The sequence below is a fragment of the Mustela putorius genome, unplaced genomic scaffold (assembly GCF_011764305.1).
Source record: "Mustela putorius furo isolate JIRA1106 unplaced genomic scaffold, ASM1176430v1.1 tig00003867_pilon_pilon_pilon, whole genome shotgun sequence".
NCBI classification, from domain to species: domain Eukaryota; kingdom Metazoa; phylum Chordata; class Mammalia; order Carnivora; family Mustelidae; genus Mustela; species Mustela putorius.
The window spans coordinates 20586931-20606434 of record NW_025422019.1 but is presented as its reverse complement, the minus strand read 5'-3'; the positions used below and the strand labels follow the sequence as shown (position 1 = coordinate 20606434).

General features: G+C 40.7%; 1 protein-coding gene across 1 annotated transcript in view; it reads left to right on the top strand.

Moving 5' to 3' along the window:
- Nucleotides 1–6497: 6497 nt before the first annotated feature.
- Nucleotides 6498–19504, top strand: part of NXPH2 (neurexophilin 2) — a 114641-nt gene continuing 101634 nt past the window's right edge. The window contains exon 1 of the mRNA XM_004778363.3: nucleotides 6498–7313. Coding sequence (XP_004778420.1) covers nucleotides 7263–7313 — 51 coding nt within the window. The 5' untranslated portion in view covers nucleotides 6498–7262. The remainder of the gene's footprint in view (nucleotides 7314–19504) is intronic.

Here is a 19504-nt window from a genome sequence, read left to right as displayed (position 1 = left end):
TTGAGAATCAGATTTAGGCTAGTGATAGTCATCCATTTAAAGGAGGGACAAGCAGGCCTGGGCCTGTCTGTTACATTTCACTTACGTTACACTTGTATGACTCCTAATTGAGGGATCCCCTGATCTAGAAGACAATGAGTGATCCCTAGCAATGAAATCACTCAAGAATGCAGGTCCTCAGTGTGTGTCAATATGTGCTAAAGAGTATGGTCTGTACTCAGTCCCTAAACAAAGTCACACTTAAAAGAGTCATGACAGTTTGCCAGCAGCTCATGCTTTATGAGGCAATGCCACATTTGGCCAGTAGATAGCACTCAAGATATTTCAATAAATGAAGAGACAGTCTCTGTGCAATTATGAACCCTGCCAGGGAAACATCAGACAAGTTCATTTTAGATCAGTGAAGGGGCAATATAGATGCCTCCAAATGCTTAAAAATTGGGATTTTTGTACCAAATCCCAGTAGCCTTTTAAAGTAAATCTGCACTTCATTAGGGTAGGAAAATTAGCCCACTTGTTTCCTAAGACAATTGTTGTCTGAAGGCAAGGAGACTACCATTCATTTGACACAGCTTGAAATAAAACAGGAAGGCAGCACTTGAATAGCAATGCCCAGGTTCAGAGGGACCACAGAGTGGAATACGGCAGTTGCATTTCACAAAAAAAGACTCAAAATGTAGTAGACATCCGTCCTGCCAAAGAGCACAGTTCAAAAGTGACGTGTATTTCTGAATGCAACGTTTGAATAACTAAGAACCTGGCTGTAAACAAAAAACTGACTCATAATTGCTGGAAGCCCATGCACAGTGCCTTGGTGTGGTTACACCTACTAGTAAGTGTGGCTGCAGCTATGCCTTGGTAAGTGACGGCCTCCGTGGTGCATAAGGAGGAGCTCTTGTTCTTTAGAGGCAGGAAGCAGTAAAGCTAGCTGCTGCTGTGATTTTGCATGCCCAGTTCTTCTGATACAGCAAGTGTGGGTCTGTGCTTACAAATGAGGTGATGGGTATTGAGGTTCTGTCCAGGCCAACACAGAAAACCCAGAGCGTGAGCAGTTAGGAGCTGAGAGTCATTCAGATATCTACCAGAGAAAACTGGAGGCACTTTGGAGCAAGAAAAGACCATGTTAAGAAAAAAGAAAAAAAAAAAGACATCTGAAAAGAATCAGTGAGGAAACTAAAGAAACAACTTCAGTTTCCTTCTGCAGAAAATTGGAGGTGGTCGCAAGTGTCAGGCTATTACAAAAGTCAGCTCTTGGGAGGACTGGTTTTATTCCCTCCTCTCAGGGGTCAGACCTACCTCAAGCTGTCTGCAACTGCTACCCCCAGCCCACTTTAATGCCCTTACACACTCAAGAAGGCCAACCCAATACTCTGTGCAAAAATTTCTAAATCTAGCCTCAAATTGAGTGAAACTCCTTCAACCTCCGAACTTCCATTCATGGGAGCCATTACAGGCTTCTGTTGTCATTGTTTGATTTAAGTCTGGGTTTGGGCATGAGCAACCAAGAGTGCCTTGTTAATATGGAGGGGGGAGGGAGTCCTCCCAAAACTTTCTGCATCCCAGATTTCTGAACCCTAAGCATTCAATTCAAATTGGAACATTTCCATTTGATTACCCAACATAGTATTGTGCAAGTGTGTTTTTCCTTTGCTGTCTCTTTCTTAATCATTGTGGATCGGCTAGGCACTCCATCCCATGCCAAAATAAGCCTAGCATAGTTGGTCAGAAGAGCAACTGATCTGGATCTGGTGTTCTCGGGCCATGGCCTGGCTGTATGACTTTGGGAATATTGCTTTCCCTCTCTGAGCCTCAGTTTCCTTATCTATAAGGATATCTATCTATCTATCTATCTATCTTTCTATGAGGGGTTAAGCAAGATGTTATAATTTTAGCTTTCTATGCTCTGTTCTGCCTTCACACCACCTAGGAAGCAACATTCAAAACAGGCTAAATGATTTTCTAGTTGTGATACCCATCATATTTAATGTATAAGTGGAAAAGGTGTTTATTCAGTCCAATAATCAAACATATATGGACAATGCATGGAAACATACACGGAACAATAATGAAAGGTTTATAAAAAAAATCATTCCTATTTGTAGAGATGTAGTGAGATGTAGCACTCAGGGAGAGGCTCTCTCCTGCCTTGTAAGAATTGATGTTCTCTTTACCCAGCAGCCCTCCCATCACAGGACCCACTGGGAACCCCAGGTCACCTATCTCCCCACTACCTCTCCTTTTGGCTACCGACAGTGGCATCAACCAGCAGCTCACTCCTGGTAGCACCTTCTAACATCCATGGACAAGATGGTGAAGACATACTGTTGTGGCCACCAACTGTGGAGAAAAGAACATTTCACTACAGAGGAATCCTTTGATTTGTGTCTGAACCAGGAGCCACTGAGATGTTTATGTGATAAAACTTTTATAAATTCCCCAGACATTTCTACACAGAAGATCTCTAGTTCTCTCCTGGAAGTCCTATGTAACTAAGAATGTAAATAGGTTCAAACAATATTCCATTAAAACCTCAATGCATTCCAAAGTTGGAGGGGTGGCTACAATTCTGTAGGGGAAAGAAGGAAGGAAGAAGGGGGACGGGAAGAAAAACAGAAGGAGAATGGGGAGAAGGAAGGAAGGAAAAAATACATTTCTGGTAGACTAGTACTTCTCAGCCATGACTGTATAATGAAAACTGGGTGAAAAATAGCAGTGCTCAAGCCCATGTGAGAGATGTTAAAATTCCCCAGTGACTCCATGTGCATTCAGGGTTTAAAATCAATGTCATGTGGCATCATATTTTATTAAATAGCGACTCAATAATATTCAGTTACTCAACAAGAGTGGGAACTAAAACAGATTTTAAGTTGTTAAGAATCGCTACTAAAAGCCCACCTGCTTATTACAGGGGTCTAAGAGTTCCAAAGGCTCTCCGAGGATTCTCTCTTTCCTTGGGGTAGGTACTGCCATATTCCTGAGTCCTGAACCCCACTTTCTGAGGGCTGCAGAGGAGCCCCACACCTTGTAATTCTCCCCATGTCTCACTCTTCTAAAATTGTTGCCAGATCGATGCTTCAGGCTCAGTCCAGTCACACATCTTTTTCTAATAATAAGACAGACTCTGGGGCTTTTAGCATCCATAGATCATTCCCACAACTCTTATTAACTAAAGGTTCATTCATTCACTACATCAAAACTTTTATAACTGCCGGCCAGTTGAAAACGACCTGAGGCAGAGTGATGAATTGGAAAGATCACCACCGCATAGGAAGCTGAAGGCCTTGAATCAAGCTTCAGATCCGTCTCCCGATGACCTGCAGCTAGTCACGTAACACTTGGAGTGTCTGTTTCCTTAAACATAAAGTGAGAAAGTTGGTTAATGTCTACTATCTCTTGCGACTCTGAAATGCAACTCTGCATAGAATATTCTTATCCATGTGCTGGTGATGGTGCCAATGGACAATAGAGCGAGAAAGTAAGTACAGAGAAGCCTAAGAAGAAAGTTAATGGTCCAGATGAGCAACAAGTTGACAAATTTGCTCTCAAAGCATTGGCATCCCTGTAAGTCGCCTGTTTGAAAGGCTACAATGGAGTCATATGGCAGTAAAATTTGTTAGGTTCCACTTTCTGCCACTTGTCTGTATGAAAAGACAATTTTCACTCCCCTCACACTGTGAAAACCACCCTTGCAAAATGAAAAGGCAATGATCTGATTCTCTAGCTGTTAAATTGCCTATACGAGAGAAAGTGGTGATGTTTAAAGTGAAGAAAAAAAAAATTCCTCCAATATGCCAGGAAAGTGTAAAAATATTCCAACCCCAAGTTCAGCTCACTGTTCCTTTACAGCAGCTCATGCACCCACATCTCTGCATTCTTGTCTTTCCAATGACCATGGCCATCTCATCATGTGACCTCCTTCTCAAGACCACCCTTCATGTACATCTTTGCCACTTGATGTGACCTTCCTCCTCCAAAAAGTTGTAAGACTCCTTATTTCCTGCAGATCAAGCTAACCTGTTCAGCTTGGCATTCTCAGATCTCCACTGTCTAGCCCATAACCTAACTTTCCTCTCACTTTTCTTCAACATATTTCCTCCAGCCACTTTGCTCTACTTATTGTCCATCTATCAGTGATGGCATACGAAGTCCCTGCACTTTGCCTTGCTCAAGCTCTTCCTCCCACATGGAATGGCTCTTCCCATTTTCTCCCACATAGACTCATCTCGGGCATTCTTGGCAACTGAGCCAGCTCCCATTTCATCTCTGCCATGAAGCTTTTGTGTTGGTTTAGAATGATCTTTCTCCCCTCAAATTGTACGAGGTAGCACTTAAGCTTACACTTTCCTGTAATGTCTACTGTGTTGTTTATTATGTGTTTCCTGATTAGACTGTATATTCTGAAGGACAAAGCAACACATTAAATGCTACTTTCTGCCTGTTTCTTCTCCTTTCTTCTGTCCTTTCTACCTTCTTTTCCTTCCTTCTTTCCTTCCTTCCTTTCTCCTACTTTCCCATAGTATGCACAGCGGAATAGAATAAATTATCAGTAGTCACCTTATTAAAAAAAGAAACAGCACAGTAATACCAGATCTTAATCAATCAATGGAATACAAAAGTTCACTCATGTCCCTTAGCTTTTAGCATGGAATTCGACACCTTTCAGCGTATTCCTTGGTGAGTATACTTTGTACTACTCAGACACATTCCAAGTTTAGGTCCCCTTAAAATGGTGTGTCCACAAAGGTATAGAGATGTCCCAAGAAATATGAGCCACCTTAAAAAGTTAAGTATTACAGTAATTAAATCGCTTAATTATTTCTTTCAGTTGAGTGTTAAGTCAACCACTCATCATTTAGAGAGTTAAGGATAACAGAATTAGAAACTACTAAGTCAGGAAGGGAGCCCACCTTCTGGTTTTATAGATGAGTCAGCTGAGGCTCAGACACCAAGTCTAAATGAATCTAAATCTCGCAAAGTCCTTTGCCCTCCCCTTCCTCTTCTAGCAGCATGTCTCTAAAAAGGGGTTCCTCGATGTCTGCCAAACCCTTCCCCATTTAGTCCTTTTTGTTTCCCAAAGACTGTCTATAAATAGCATGCAGCCTTACACAGGGACCTAAAGTTGGACAAAAGGATCAACCCATAGAGATCTCTTCCAATTTTTGAAATGATCTTATTTATGCTTTTAGGATAGAAAAGCTTTCTAGAAGCAGCCTCTAAGCCTTGGTGAAGAGAGAATTTTTATGGACCTGAGGGCTAGCTATAAGAGGTGAGTTATAGATTTAGATATGTAAATAATGATTGTGTCTAAGAGGCAGTTGCATGGAATAGTAAGAGTCTGAGGACAAGCAGAAGTGGGACAGAGCTGGTGCATCCTTTGCTACTGGGTTCTGGAACTCCCAGTCAGGCTTGGCAAGGGGTTAAGAAGAACACATGGCCCTCCTTTACCTTCCTCTCTCCATACACAGAATGGAGTTATGTTAGAGAGATACCCCACCTGTAGCCTCAGAAACAACATGCTTTTAAAGTCACACTGGGATCCCAGAATACTCTCTCTCTTCGTCTGTATAATCTTGGCACACCCAGTGAAAAGGTGGGATCTTGCCGCACCCAAGGTAATCCTACTATTCTTGGAACCTACCTGCAAGACCCCCCTGCTTCAAACGCGGTCCTGGACCATTCAAAGACTTTTCGACTCCCTTTTCATTTCTATTTTAGGATGGGAGGTGGGTTGTAAGCGGAGAAGAAAGGTTTTCCTAAAATTCCCCTAGGAATTTCCCCTAACATTTCAGCCCAAACTTCATTTTTGTTGTTTTATTTTTTGAAGACTGGAAACCAATTGCAGTTCTTCTCCCTTGCCTCAACATGTTTTTCTTCCATAAGTAAGAGTTTTGCGTTTCTGGAAGCAGGAAATAACCTTATTTTGCTCATTCTTTTTGAAGCAGCTGCTTCGAGACTCATCCCTGGAAAAGTAGTTTTATTCTCTCTGGATCTTAAATTTCCCACCTGCTCAATAAAAGGGTTGATGAGGGATGGTTAAATTCTCATCCACCATAAACAGTGGAGGAGTCTGAGGCCCACTGCCAGTTGACTTTTCTCCTGGAATGTCCAGCACAGAGGTAGTTGAAGGTTAAGGATCTCTCCAATGCCATGTGGTTAACATGGGGGTGAGGCTCACTGGCTGCAAGTTTGCAGCCTCTCCGTGGCTCAAAGACACCCCTCTCCAAGATTCTCGAGTGTAAAGCTGCTGCCGGGTCTTCTCCATTCTTTCCCGCGTCCTGGCGGAAGGTTTGTGTGGCCCAGCTCTGTCGGTCTCCCGGCCACCCAGCTGTCTATACCATCTTTAAACCCAGTCGAGCCCGCACCGCACACCTAGCTCGGTTTCTCACGGTTCTGCCACTACCCCTCTCCTCCAAGTGCCTCTCGGTTCCCACTATTTCGCACTTCCAGAAATCCCTTCAGCCACACCAGCCACACTTTGCACTCCTCGCTTGAGGCTCTGGAGCTAGGCGCGGAGGTGAAGTGGGGCGCTCTCCCGGGGCGTCCCGGGCTCCACCTCCACCTCCCCACATCAGCCTTTCTTGTTCGCTGCCCCCCACGCCCCGCCCAGACCCCTGCTGCCTTCCCTCCAAACTCCTTGTGTGTTCTCCCGGAGCCCTTTTCCTTGCATCCTTGTAGGGAGACTCCTCCCCGCCCTTACCTCCCCAGTAAAACGGGAGCGGGTCAGTGGGTAGGGCGGCTGGCCCAGCCGAGTCACCGGACCGGCTCTCCGTTGGGCGGGGACGGGGACAGAGAAGGCTCCGGGCCTTCCTCCCGACTCCAGGGAGCGCTGAGCTCTGTCGGGCAGCCGCACCGCGGGTCCGGATCACTAGAGCAGCCTGGAGCGGAAACCCGGCACCAAAGCGCCCGAGCCACTGCCTCCAGCCCGCGGGCGTCCCCCGCGCTCACCCCGACTCCGGAACGCCGGAGCCTCGGGCGCCCCTGAAGCCCCGCTCAGCGTGCGGGTCTCGAGCGGCACAGCGCGCTCTTTTCCAGGCCCCCAACAAGGAGGGGCGCGCGGGGGGCCCCAGAAGCACCTCCCGCCAGCCCGCCCTCCCCCTTCCCCGCCCGCGCACCGGGTCCGCGCGGCGCGGCGCTGCGCTCGGATTCCGGGAGGAAAGCGCCGCGCGGTGTCCCTGGCGTCCTCAGTCCTGCCCCTCGAAGTGGAGATGCGCGAGAGGCAGGCGAGGGCGCGCAGCTCGTGAGACGCCGCGCCAGCCGGCACCATGCGCCTGCGGCCGCTGCCCTTCGTCGTGGTCCCCGGCTTGCTGCAGCTGGTGAGTGTCCGGCTCGCCGCGCGCCTAGCGCGCGGGGGACGCGTTTCGGCGGGAAAACCGCGTCCGTGGCCGACTCAGAAGCGGAGACTGAGGTTGCACGGGACCTCGGGGCTGGGAGCACGCGGGGTGGAAGGAGTTTGGGGTTGCTTTAGGGGTTGGAGGGGAAGAATCGCGGAATTTAACAGGGGGACCTAGAGGCGTTTGGAGGGTTTAGCCAGGATTGGGACTTGAGGGCTGGGGTAAAGTAGGCAGAAAGTGACCGGGGAAGAATATGCGAGAGGGGATGAGAGTAGAGGGGTACGATGAGGATGATCCGCAAGATTTGCCTCCAGGCCAGAGTTTGAGGGGCTTGGTGGTTTTTGTGTTTCACATGGTATTTTGCCCGGATGACACTCCTTTCAAACCGGGCTTCGTGCATCCTTGTTCTCAGTGTCAGTTAGTAGCTCCTTGCTAGGGGAAACTTAGGCAAAAGACAGATTTGGGAATCGGGGGGAGATTGGATTTGTCTTCGTTTTCCGTCTGGCTCAGGGGACTAGGATGGGGCTTTGCGCCGGTGGGGTTGCGGGATATAACTTTCACGCCCAACTCCACGCTGGAGCCCCCTCTCCGGAATCTCTTAAGCAGTTTGCTGCCAAAGACCTCTCCCACCTCGTCTGTCTGAGGGGGCTCTGAGTAATATGAAGGCCGTTAGAGAGTGGTTCAGGGTTCTCCGGCGAGAACTGTTGGTGTTAGGTGACTGTTAGTCCTTTAACTATCTTCTCTCCCTGGTTTTCCCGCGTGGCGCCGCGCTCTCCTCCTTCCGAAATATGCCTCCATTATATATATATATATATATATATATATATATATATATATATATACTGTTAGTTAATTATACTTAAGGAAGATCCCAAGTAAAACCTTCCAGAAGACAACTTTTAAAGTAAAATAGAGAAAGGGACTGCTTTCGCCTGTGGATTTCAGTTGTTCTCTAGGCACTTAACCTTGATACAGTGCTGTTAAGGGTTTTCTCCAGGTTCCACGGCTTCTTTGGTCCTTACACTTAAGATTTTGCTCAGTTAGCTCTGGGCTGTTAAAACAAGGTTAAGGAAACCAAGCTCTCAGAGAATGATTCATCTCTCCTTTTCTCCTCTCCTCTCTTCTCTTTCTCTTTTCTCTTTCTCTATTATTTCCTTTTAGAGGGAAAGATAACTAACTTAAGAAAGTTTCTCTGTGAGATGTGTGATACTGTAGATGCCGAAGTACTTGCACATTTTGAGAATGGAAGGGATTCTAAAAGGTCTTAGTGAAGGGGAGAGGATAAGGAGAGGCCTGTCCATTCTGGTTACAACAGAGATTAGCTTTACTTGCACAGCATTGGGTAAGAAATTCTTCAGTGACATCAAGAAGAAAATGCAGTGATGTTTCCAAATGTCCTTCATGGAGCCATCACATCCTGCCTATATACAGTATTGCATATTAAAATAAATTTTGCATCTAAGGCATTGTGCATGCAACATATATGCCACATTAGACTTTAGTATCACTTGCTTTTTAAAAATGTTTAAGCTGGATTCCAATAAAAGATGGTCTAACCAGCAGCATTTGTATGGTGTATATAAATAAAACTCCAAAGGCCTAGAGAAATCAGGTACTTAAGTAAGATTTCCAGGATATCTTCATGAATCTCTTAGTTAATTTAATTTTGCATTCAGTGATCATGAACTGTGTATCTGTTCCACTGTGTAAGACTCTTAAAGATGAGGAAATATATTTGGGCATATGATGGGAAAAAGTTCTCCCATCAGCCACCGTATTGGAAATGTTACATTTTTTTTTTCACACCACCAGAGTCAATAAGAAATAGGAAATACATCTTGAAGGGATTATATACCCTCCTTAAGAGCTAGATTCTAATATTACAGCATGGATTGATTGATTCATTTTTAAGGAAGCTTATGTCAAATTCTAATCCGTTTTTGGATTGTGCTTGGGTTGTAATGTTTTTTTCCTGGAGCACTTTATCATGGTAAGTGAGGTGTGAGCTGCAGCTGTGTGATAAGCACACATTCCTTACTCTGCCATCCTTTTGGACAATAAAAGGCTGTTTACATTCTCCACATTCTTAGAGCTGTTTCCAGCCACACAACACAAGGGGGTTAGGATGTGAGCTGAAAACAGAGTGACTGAGGAAGGTAAAGCTAAATGAAACCTTCCCCAGGCCCACCATGTACCCCACCCTGGCAGGTATCAAGGAGGGCAGGTCATAACTGGACCCTTTGGATGACTCACAGTTTTATTCTACCTTTTCCAAGCTGATATTGGACTTACTTGCTCAGTCCCAACAGCAAGTGGATAAAGTGTTTTCTAGATGTGAAACTGGACTTTTAAATTTCTAGGAACTAGACATAGTTGTATTTAGTAGATCTGCCATGGGGGGAGTGCAGAAGTGGGGGCAAGGTTGGATTATTGCTGGAATTAAATTTCATTTTTTCAACCACCTGGGCAACCTGAAGAATGTACTTTTTAAAACACGCTAAGTATTTTAAACCAGTAGTGGATTCATTTGGGGATTTTGAAATGGAATTTTAAGAAAATGGTCTGTTTCATCGAAAACAGTCACATGGAATTGGGTCCAAATAAGTCAATGGGTCCAAATAACCACATGATACTGGTACAATAACTAGAATGTTTTTACTTGTTTTTGTAATACTTAAAATTTGTAAGAAAACAGTCGGATGAATTGGTAAATATTGCAGGTAGCCTATGAAGTACGTGCGTATTAGCTGCCCTTGTCCAGTTCTCCTTCCTGCGTCCAGTGTTTTAGCAGATAGATTGCTCTCCTAATTAATAGGATTGCTAGGCAGTTGCAAAATTTAAATATCAATCCTGAATGTATTATTTTTTCTGAAATCCTTATTCAGCAACCATTCTTTATTATTGTATTAACAACACATTATTTCTTTTCTGCCATCTAATGATGAGAAAATTAGCATTTGAAATTAATATTATAATATAATGAGTGTTATTTCCTGACATGATGCAAAGTAAAGACTTCTCCAGATGACAACTTCTTACAGATTTACATGATAATTTAGGACTCATAATAAGTGTGATTTTTGCCTTTAAGTAAAATGCAGATTGTAAAAGATTAAATTTGAATTTAAATAGATTATTAGCTTGAGTTTAAGTTAAAATTCAGTGATGATTTTTAAAATAAGTTTGTCATACATTTCATCTTGTTTTTCTGTGTTACAATGATTTTACAAAGTAAAATATAAATTAGAAGTGATGTAAGATAGCGAATTTTTAGAATTCTATAAAATCAGAACCCTTGTGAGGAAAGGTGTTATAATTTTAAGTTTATCCTCATTGTGTAGTGTCTTCCCACATGAACTTCCTTTGTTTATCTTTTAATAAATTAGTAATTTTAGGATTTGTTTACTATGATATTCATAACATACATTATTCTCAGCTCCTTGTTTACTATGATATTCATAACATATATTATTCTCAGCTCCGTATTTACAAAAAGTGGTAACTCATGACTGTCTTCCATTCAAAAATCGTAATTTCCCTCATACAGTTCTGATCAATAAACATCAAAACAGTATTTTCTAGTGTAGGATCAATAGTCTCTTGGCGAGATGATGATAACGCACAGCCGTAAAAATACTGCAATATCATGGCTACGACTTAAGAGTTGATGGGGCATTACAATTAATTCCTCATTAAAAACACCATTATCTTAGACGTTCTTAAAAATGAGAATTAGGATTAGACAGCTAAGTCCTCTATTCTCGCCATTCATCTCTCCGTGCATGTTGTGTTCTCTTGGCCTATTCTGAGATTTATGTTATCTGGTTCAGTTTTAAATGCCTTCCACATAGGAGATTGACTCCTCTTGGGAACTTATTTTATAGCTTAATAGATTTCCAAATGGAAAAGAAAAGCTTTCTTAATCTTCGTTGTTGTTTGTTTTTCTTTAAGATTCTTTTTGTATTGTTTTTGATTAGTGATCAAAATGCTCAATAAGGCAGAAGGCTTTTTGGAAAACCTTTTAGAGGTTTTACATTGTCAGCTTAAAATGTGTAGCTCTTGCAAATCGAATGAATTAAGAAATGTTGATTTTATAATATGTTGTTCACCTTTTACCTGTTAAAGAGCTAATCAATACACTTTGAATGATTTAGACATTTGGTAGTAGCAATCAAAGGTGAATATAAATGTGTCACAGGTTTGTGATTTTGTAAAAGCTCTAAGACTGTCTCTTACTGTTTACATATTCTGTGGACTCCTTTACCTGAAGCATTGCTGGGTAAGATTTGAAAAAAGAATTACAGCTGCACACTCAAGTGCCTACAGTTAGGGCTGTGTCAGCGTTTCTGTAGAGAATCTCATTTCTATCTTAGCCATAAGCATTATTGCTGGTAAGAAGTTGGCATTTAATATCTTGATCTGGGAGTCAATTATTTTAAAGCTGCTTTAAAAAATTGGTCCAAATGATCTTGAGCACTCATCCATGTGAGGTTACTCTCGCAGTATTCGTACAGTACGGAAGACCATGATTTAACAAACTAATTTCTGTATTAGTCTGGCATAGACATTATAATGTTTAAATTATTTTAAATAATCCTTTCCCAATTAACCCATTTATTGCACTGTTGTAAGACTTTGAAACACTATTTCATCATAAGTGTTTTTTACCGTGCCAAAATCAGATGCCCTAATGATTATTTTTATGAGTTTTTACTTGCTAACAATCTACTTGATTTTTCAAAAATTATTTTTGAAATGATCAATGGTGTTAATACAACTCCATTCCTTATTTCAAAACCCTGTTCCATTAAAAAAAGGATTTAAAACAATTTACCGCATAGATTTTCATATTATAGAAGGAATTCTAAGATATGATTGAAAACGTTCATTTTAGGTTATTTTTAATTTATGAAAATCTAGATAAAAACCTTCAAACAACTGTTTGGTTCATTGTGCTATAAGATCAGTATATAATAAGGGATTCTGTTTCTTTGTAGAATGACCATTAAAAATTAAAATGTCATTATCTAAACCCAAAAGCTACAAATCGTATTTTCCTTTTTTCTTTGTCAGATCATTTAAGAAGTTAAAATAATGTCTTTAAACTTGCCGTTCTTATCAATTTTGTCTGTCCTTGATTTATGGACGTACGATAAGGGACAAGGGAAGTTTTGTATACTTAAATTACAATAATAATGCTGTCTTAAAGGTGCACGTACTTACTATTTTCAAGTTTCTTCCATACAGTTTATCATGTTCTGTTCTCATAATAAAACTATAAGATCAAGAGGGGCATTTTAAATGTCTCCATTTGTGTATTGGAATGAACAATGTTCCTTTTTTTTTTTTTTAAAGATTATTTATTTATTTATTTGACAGAGAGAGATCACAAAGTAGGCAGAGAGGCAGGCAGAGAGAGAGAGAGGAGGAAGCAGGCTCCCTGCTGAGCAGAGAGCCCGATGCGGGACTCGATCCCAGGACCCCGAGATCATGACCTGAGCCGAAGGCAGCGGCTTAACCCACTGAGCCACCCAGGCGCCCCAACAATGTTCCATTTTTAAATAAATTGCACACTCAACAAATATTGACTGACTGGCTGTTTTGACCCAGACAACCACACCGAGACGACAGGAGACATTGTGGATGTACCAGTAAGCAGAGTAGGACTGCTCTGAGAGTGTGAGTGTGTGGATGTTGCCCACACATTTGTGTGTATGTGTCTTGTGCAAGTCCCTTAACAACCTCAACCCTTCATCTATAAATGAAGTCATTAATGATAAAGTGGATGAAAAGTGCTTTCTTGCATCACTTTCCTTTTTATCATATGGTAACAGTGTTTCTGGATTTTTCTTTTTATGAATTACATCTTTAATTACTGTAAAATTTAAAGTATGTCTTAACACAAACATAATTGTTTTAAAGATAAGTTTTACGTGGAGTTTATGCTGTGTAGCCACATCACAAATGATATGTGTATTTAGAAGTAGATTTAAAACACTGCAAGATTGATTAATGTTATCACTGTTTATGGGAAGAGAAAATTAGTGAAAGTAGGCAAAGGGAATTGATGAACATTTATTTAACCCATATAATCACAAAATCAATAAAATTTAAATTAAAATGGTGTATTCAGGCTTTTTTCCCCATCTATACTATTTTTAAATTGTAAACTACGAAAATCCTGTTATTGCTTTAATTTAAATAAAAGTAAATTGATGCTGAGTTAAATTCTAATAATTAAGATAAACAACGTAACGCTGTAATACTGTACTTCAACCAGAAAATGATCATGTGACTTTTGTACACCTCAGTAGAATCCAGCCTATTTAAATCAGAAATAGTTTTAACTAACTAAAAAGTTTTCAGGAATTTAGATGTAAATGGTATGGAAATTTTAAAAGAAAACCAACAAAGAACTGGCATGTGAGACCCTATCAAAGGTGGAGAAAATGTTAGTGGTCTTAACATTAGGAAAGGAGCCATCTGAAACAGACCTACTAGTCCTGGGGTTCACTCCAATTACATATTAAACAATGTAAATGTCTTTAAAAATGAACCCTGACAGGGCACCTGGGTGGCTCAGTGGGTTAAGCCTCTGCCTTTGGCTGAGGTCATGACCCTGGGGTTCTGGGATCCATCAAGCCCTGCATTGGGCTCTCTGCTCAGCAGGGAGCCTGCTTCCCCCTTTCTCTCTACCTGCCTCTCTGCCTACTTGTGATCTCTCTCTGTCAAATTAAAAAAAAAAAAAGAAAAAAGAACCCTGACATTGTGATATTACTGTTTGGGCCAGATAAGCTAAGTTTATGGTCATAAAAACACTTGTTTAATTCTCTTCATGTAAGAATATGCAAGATTATGACTTTCAAGCATTGTAGTATAATACTGACAATATAAAAACCTTATCAGTTTTACCTTAAGTTACATAGATGTATATTTATTCATTCACAATAGTAACTTAAGAAATAGTCTAGATTATTTGCAGAGGGAGACCGCATGTTTAATTTATATAAAGTCCATGTGATTCCCATTCCAGAATTCTACCCCTCGTTTATGTGTACAGACTTAACTACTGAAAGTGTTCGATTGAGTATGACAATCGCATGACATTTTGAATGGATAATGTATGCAATAAGAGAATAGGGACTCTAAAGAACTATTTAACCTTTTGCAGTAGTGATAACAATCATTTTTATTAACAAAGTCTTACTTTTAATAACCCAAACAGAAGACAATTGGGATCAGTAAAAAAGAAAGGGAGGTGAAGTTTTCAAACGTGTGTTTTCCATAACTGTGAATTCACCTGTTAATCCCATGTCGATGACTCCCAAATTTGCACCTCGGTCCCTGACCTGCTCTTCAGACTCCAAGACCATATCTCCATAGCTCCCTGTTCATTTTGACTCGGATGTTTTATTACCAACTCACACCCACTCACCATGTTCAAAGTCACATCTTTCCTGAACAAGTGCCTTCTAATATTCATGGGTTCAGATCTTCAAGTCACAACCTCCCCCTTTTTAATGTCTGGTATCTTTGTGTTCAGACTGTGGAGACAAGTGACTAGGTATAAAGCGCTACATGGTTTACTAGATTCTTTTCCCATATGTGATCCTGTGTTTTATCTTCGCATCAGCTGTGAAAGGTAAGCAGAACAGTAATGACTTTAGTGCATCCACTTTGCAGATGAAGAAACAAAAGCGTTGAAGGTTTCAGAAATGGGCTGTAGACCAGAAAAAGATAGTTCAGCTAAAAGGTCAGGGCAGTATCCACTCACAGCAGAAGGTCATGAGATCTGACTTTGACCTCCAGAACGCCTCACTCTGTTCAGTGTCCATGCTGAGGTAGAAACCTCAACTCATTCATTTTAGGAAAGTTTTACAAGTTTGTCATAAAGTCAAAGAAGGTAAACACAACAAACAGGTTCTTGGATCATGTCCTTTGGTCAGCAGTTCCATTTAGAATTTAATCTCCCAGAGTCCAGTTTGCCAAGTACTTTGGCCAGTAAATGTAGCTCCAGTTATGATCAACCGAGGATCTAAGAGTTCCTCTAATTTCTCAAGATCTCAACCTGCACCACTTGAGATGAAAAAGATGAACAGGAAGAGAGCAAACGGTCTTAATTTCTGTTAAGGGCCACTTAATCCCAGGTGTCTAAGGAGAAGGTCGCAATGTGAGAAGGAGCCTGGGGGATGGGGCCGGGCTACATAGTAGGTACTTACCCTTGTGCTGAACTTGGGAGCATCCGTATATGATTGTTCTTTAGCAGTAGCAAACTTCCTCTTGTTTTCTTTTCCCTTTCTTACATTTGTAAAGGTAGTATATTATTGACTCTCCATCCTGATCTCTTTGGATCTCTTTTTAACATTTCTATGCACAACCCCCTCCCCTCCACTTTTTGATTTCCATTCTAACTCTGGACAACGGTAAATCTCCTGCAAAGAAGTACCCCCAAGTGCTGGTGTTGGATGCACCTTGCCAGGAAGCACTCAGAGTCAGAATGTCCTTCTGTTCTCTTCCCTCCCCCTTCAGCCAGCTTTTAACAAATGACTCACAGGTGCCAGGGTTGTCTTGCTTGGAGACTTGGCGGAATATTCCAGAGTTTCCTTTGAGGCAGCAGGTTGAATCTACCTCAAGTGGATTTTGCCTGACATCATACATTTCCATGGTTTCCTTCCACTCTCTCACCTGCAGCTCCACACTCTTACCAGACTTCCCTGGAACCTCTTCATTAGAAATCACTCGCATTCAAACACTGGCTCAGGGTCTGCTTCTGGGGAAACCGACCTAAGATTTCTGTTTAAATTTTTTTTTTTAAATATTCAGAAACTTTTAAAATAGGTATTCTCATTCCTTTCTGCTTTCTGCCATCTCACAGTAAGAGATAATCACTACGAATACTTTAATGTGTATTTTTCCAGAAATTATGGATATGTATGCTTTTATCATAATTATATCAACACAACATAATGTGCTATAACATTTTTGTTATAGAATATATATTATGGCCATTTTTATATAATATAGAACAGCTTATATTTTTGAGGATTCATAGTATTTCATAGCATTGACATACCATTAATGTATTTGATCAATCCCTTATTAATATTTTAACTGTTTTGAAGTTTTTGTATATACTTGTAAATATGTAAAATGAATTCCTAGAGTTGAAAATTCTGGTTCAATGCTGGGAATGTACAATATGATTTTTGATAAATATAAATTGTCCCCTAATTGCCCCCTAACAATACCAAAATAGAGTACCACACACAGTGTATTGGCACATGTGCGTTCCTATCTGGATAGTGTTTTCTCTTTTTTTTAACTTTTCCAATCTATTAGAGGAAAGAACTTCATTGTTTATAGTGAAGGTGAAGTGTGTTTTCATATTTAACCATTGTATTTCTTATTCTTATTAATTTTCTTAATTTTTCCATTCTTTTTTTCTACAGCTTTAAATTTATATGTCTTTTATATTGCTCTTGCACAATTGTTGTTTATTTTATTTTATTTATATATATATTTTTAAAGATTTTATTTATGTATCTGACAGAGAGAGACACATGGAGAGAGGGAACACGAGCAGGGGGAGGGGGAGAGGGAGAAGCAGGCTCTCACTGAACAGGGAGCCCAATGTGGGACCTGATCCCAGGGCTCAGGGATCATGACCTGAGCTGAAGGGAGATGCTTAAGGACTGAGCTACCCAGGCGCCCTTGTTGTTTATTTTATTACTCCTTGGATATTTTATACATTATGGGGTTGTTGTGGATACTGTTTCTATGCCTGACATTTTAAAATTATTTTTTGCTGGCATAGAAGGAAAGATATTTATTTTAGTGTATTTATGTTTGTATGAGTTCTATTTCTGAACTAGATTCTTTTTAATAATCCTTTAATTCGATTCTCCTGGATTTTACATATAGATAATTTTATTACCTGTAAATAATCTTACATTTGTCTCTTTAGTAAACATTGATGCCTCTTGAGTTAAAATTTTTATTCTCCTAGTGTATTGAGTAAAACCTTCAGAATACTGTTGACTAACACTGGGAAAGAAAGAGTTCTTGTATTTCCAGTGTCAGTGAACACTTCACTCAATATGTTTACTTTTAGCTTCTGGTAATTTATCAAGTTAAGAATATACTTTTATATTTTACATTAAAAAAATTGTTGATCTCAGAGGTCGATTTCAAATATGTTTTTAGCATCCTTCAAAATGATCATATATTTTTAAAATGCTAACCTCCATGTATTTCTTACTTATATAACATAATTTTCCCAATATTTTTCCTAAAATTTTTCCAATATTAAGCTGTTTAAACCAAGTTAAATGATCTATATTTTAATATACTGGTACATGTGTTTTTATCTTCTTAGTATTTTATTTAGGAACATTGATAATAATACATAAGTAAAGTATAACAAAAGTGGTTTTATTTTTATTTTTATTTTTTTTAATTTTTTTATTTTTATTTTTTATTATTTATTTGACAGAGAGAAATCACAAGTAGACTGAGAGGCAGGCAGAGAGAGAGAGACAGGGAAGCAGGCTCTCCGCGGAGCAGAGAGCCCGATGTGGGACTCGATCCCAGGACGCTGAGATCATGACCTGAGCCGAAGGCAGCGGCTTAACCCACTGAGCCACCCAGGCGTCCCACAAAAGTGGTTTTACATCAGGATTATTCTAAGGTCGTAATTAGAAAGACTTCTTTTTTTTTTCCTTAGTTCTGGGAGAAATTAAGATGAGAATTGCTTCTGCCTTGGAAGGTTGTTGGGAATCATTTTAATCCACTTGAGGCTTTTTGTTTCAGGAGAGATCTATTGGAAACATTTAATTACCATTATGACTACTTATCCCCTCAGATTTTTTTTCTTAAAAATTTTATTGAGTCCCTTTTGTTATTTTAAAAGAAAAGTATGCATCTTTGCACATCTTCAAATTTACTTCGTGTAATATCATATACGCTATTACTTTAATTTTTAAAAATTAACTTCATATCTGTGAATTTACACCAAATCCCCCGGATCCTCCTGCCCCAACCAAGTTTGTGTGTTTCGGAACAGCCGTTGCTGGGGGACGGCCTTCATTCTTTTTGTAGATCTATGGCTGTAACTAGAAACTTTCTGTGGCAGATTCCAGAGTTAATTCTGTAAGCTGTCCAAGATGAATGAAGCCTCACGTTAAAGGGTGAGCATCTAGAGCCTCAGCCCTCTTTCTGCTCACTGGACAGACATTGCAGCCTTCTGGGAACAGCCCTGGTACCTGTGTGAGCTCCCAGCTCTCCCTGGGCTGAGCTTGGTGGTGGGAAGAGGGTATTCGTGGGTGGGAGCGATGGGGAGGGGTGGTTGGGAGTAAACCCCAGCTTACTGCTCAGGTGTTGTTCTCCTTTGTCTTTGATTACGGGCTATTCAGCACATCTGGCTTTTGCATCATTCTGATCCACTCTTCTTTCCTTCCTCTCGAGGTTCTCACATCTTGTGGACTCTTGGCTCCTTTCCTCTTTCTAGCACCACTATGCATTCATTCTTGTTTTTGCATTCCTAGTTCATGTCGTGGGAAATCTGGGAGGGAGGCAAGGTAAATACATTCACTCAGCTTTCCCCATTGCAACTGGAAATCTTTTAGTCGTTTTTGGCTCATTTTTCTTCATCCCCTACAATATCCATTCAGTCACAAAATCCTACGAAATTTCCTTCCAAATCCTTCTGTAAACTGTCTCTTCCTCTCCACCTGGTGCCATTTCATCACTACAGCAGCTTCTAGCTGGTCTACTTTATTCCAAAACAAGCCTTCTAAATTCATTCCACATGCCATAGAATCAGCTTTCTTAAATCCTCTTTGAATTTACTGTATCACTCAACTTTTTTTTTTTTAAGATTTTATTTATTTGAGAGACAGAGTGAGTGAGAGAGAGAGAGAGCACATGAGCAGGGGCCAGAGGGAGAGGGAGAAGCAGACTCCTTGCTGAAGAGGGGGTCCAACATTGGGGCTTGATCCCAGGACCCTGGAATCATGATCCTAGCCAAAGGCAGACACTTAACCAACTGACCCACCCAGGTGTCCCTGTCATTCTACTTTTAAGAATGAGATTGTGATTCCCGTTTTCCTAACATGTGGTATCTAAGTTTTTTTGGCCTGGGTTTCTAGCCTTTAATCTCTTGTCCAGTATTCATC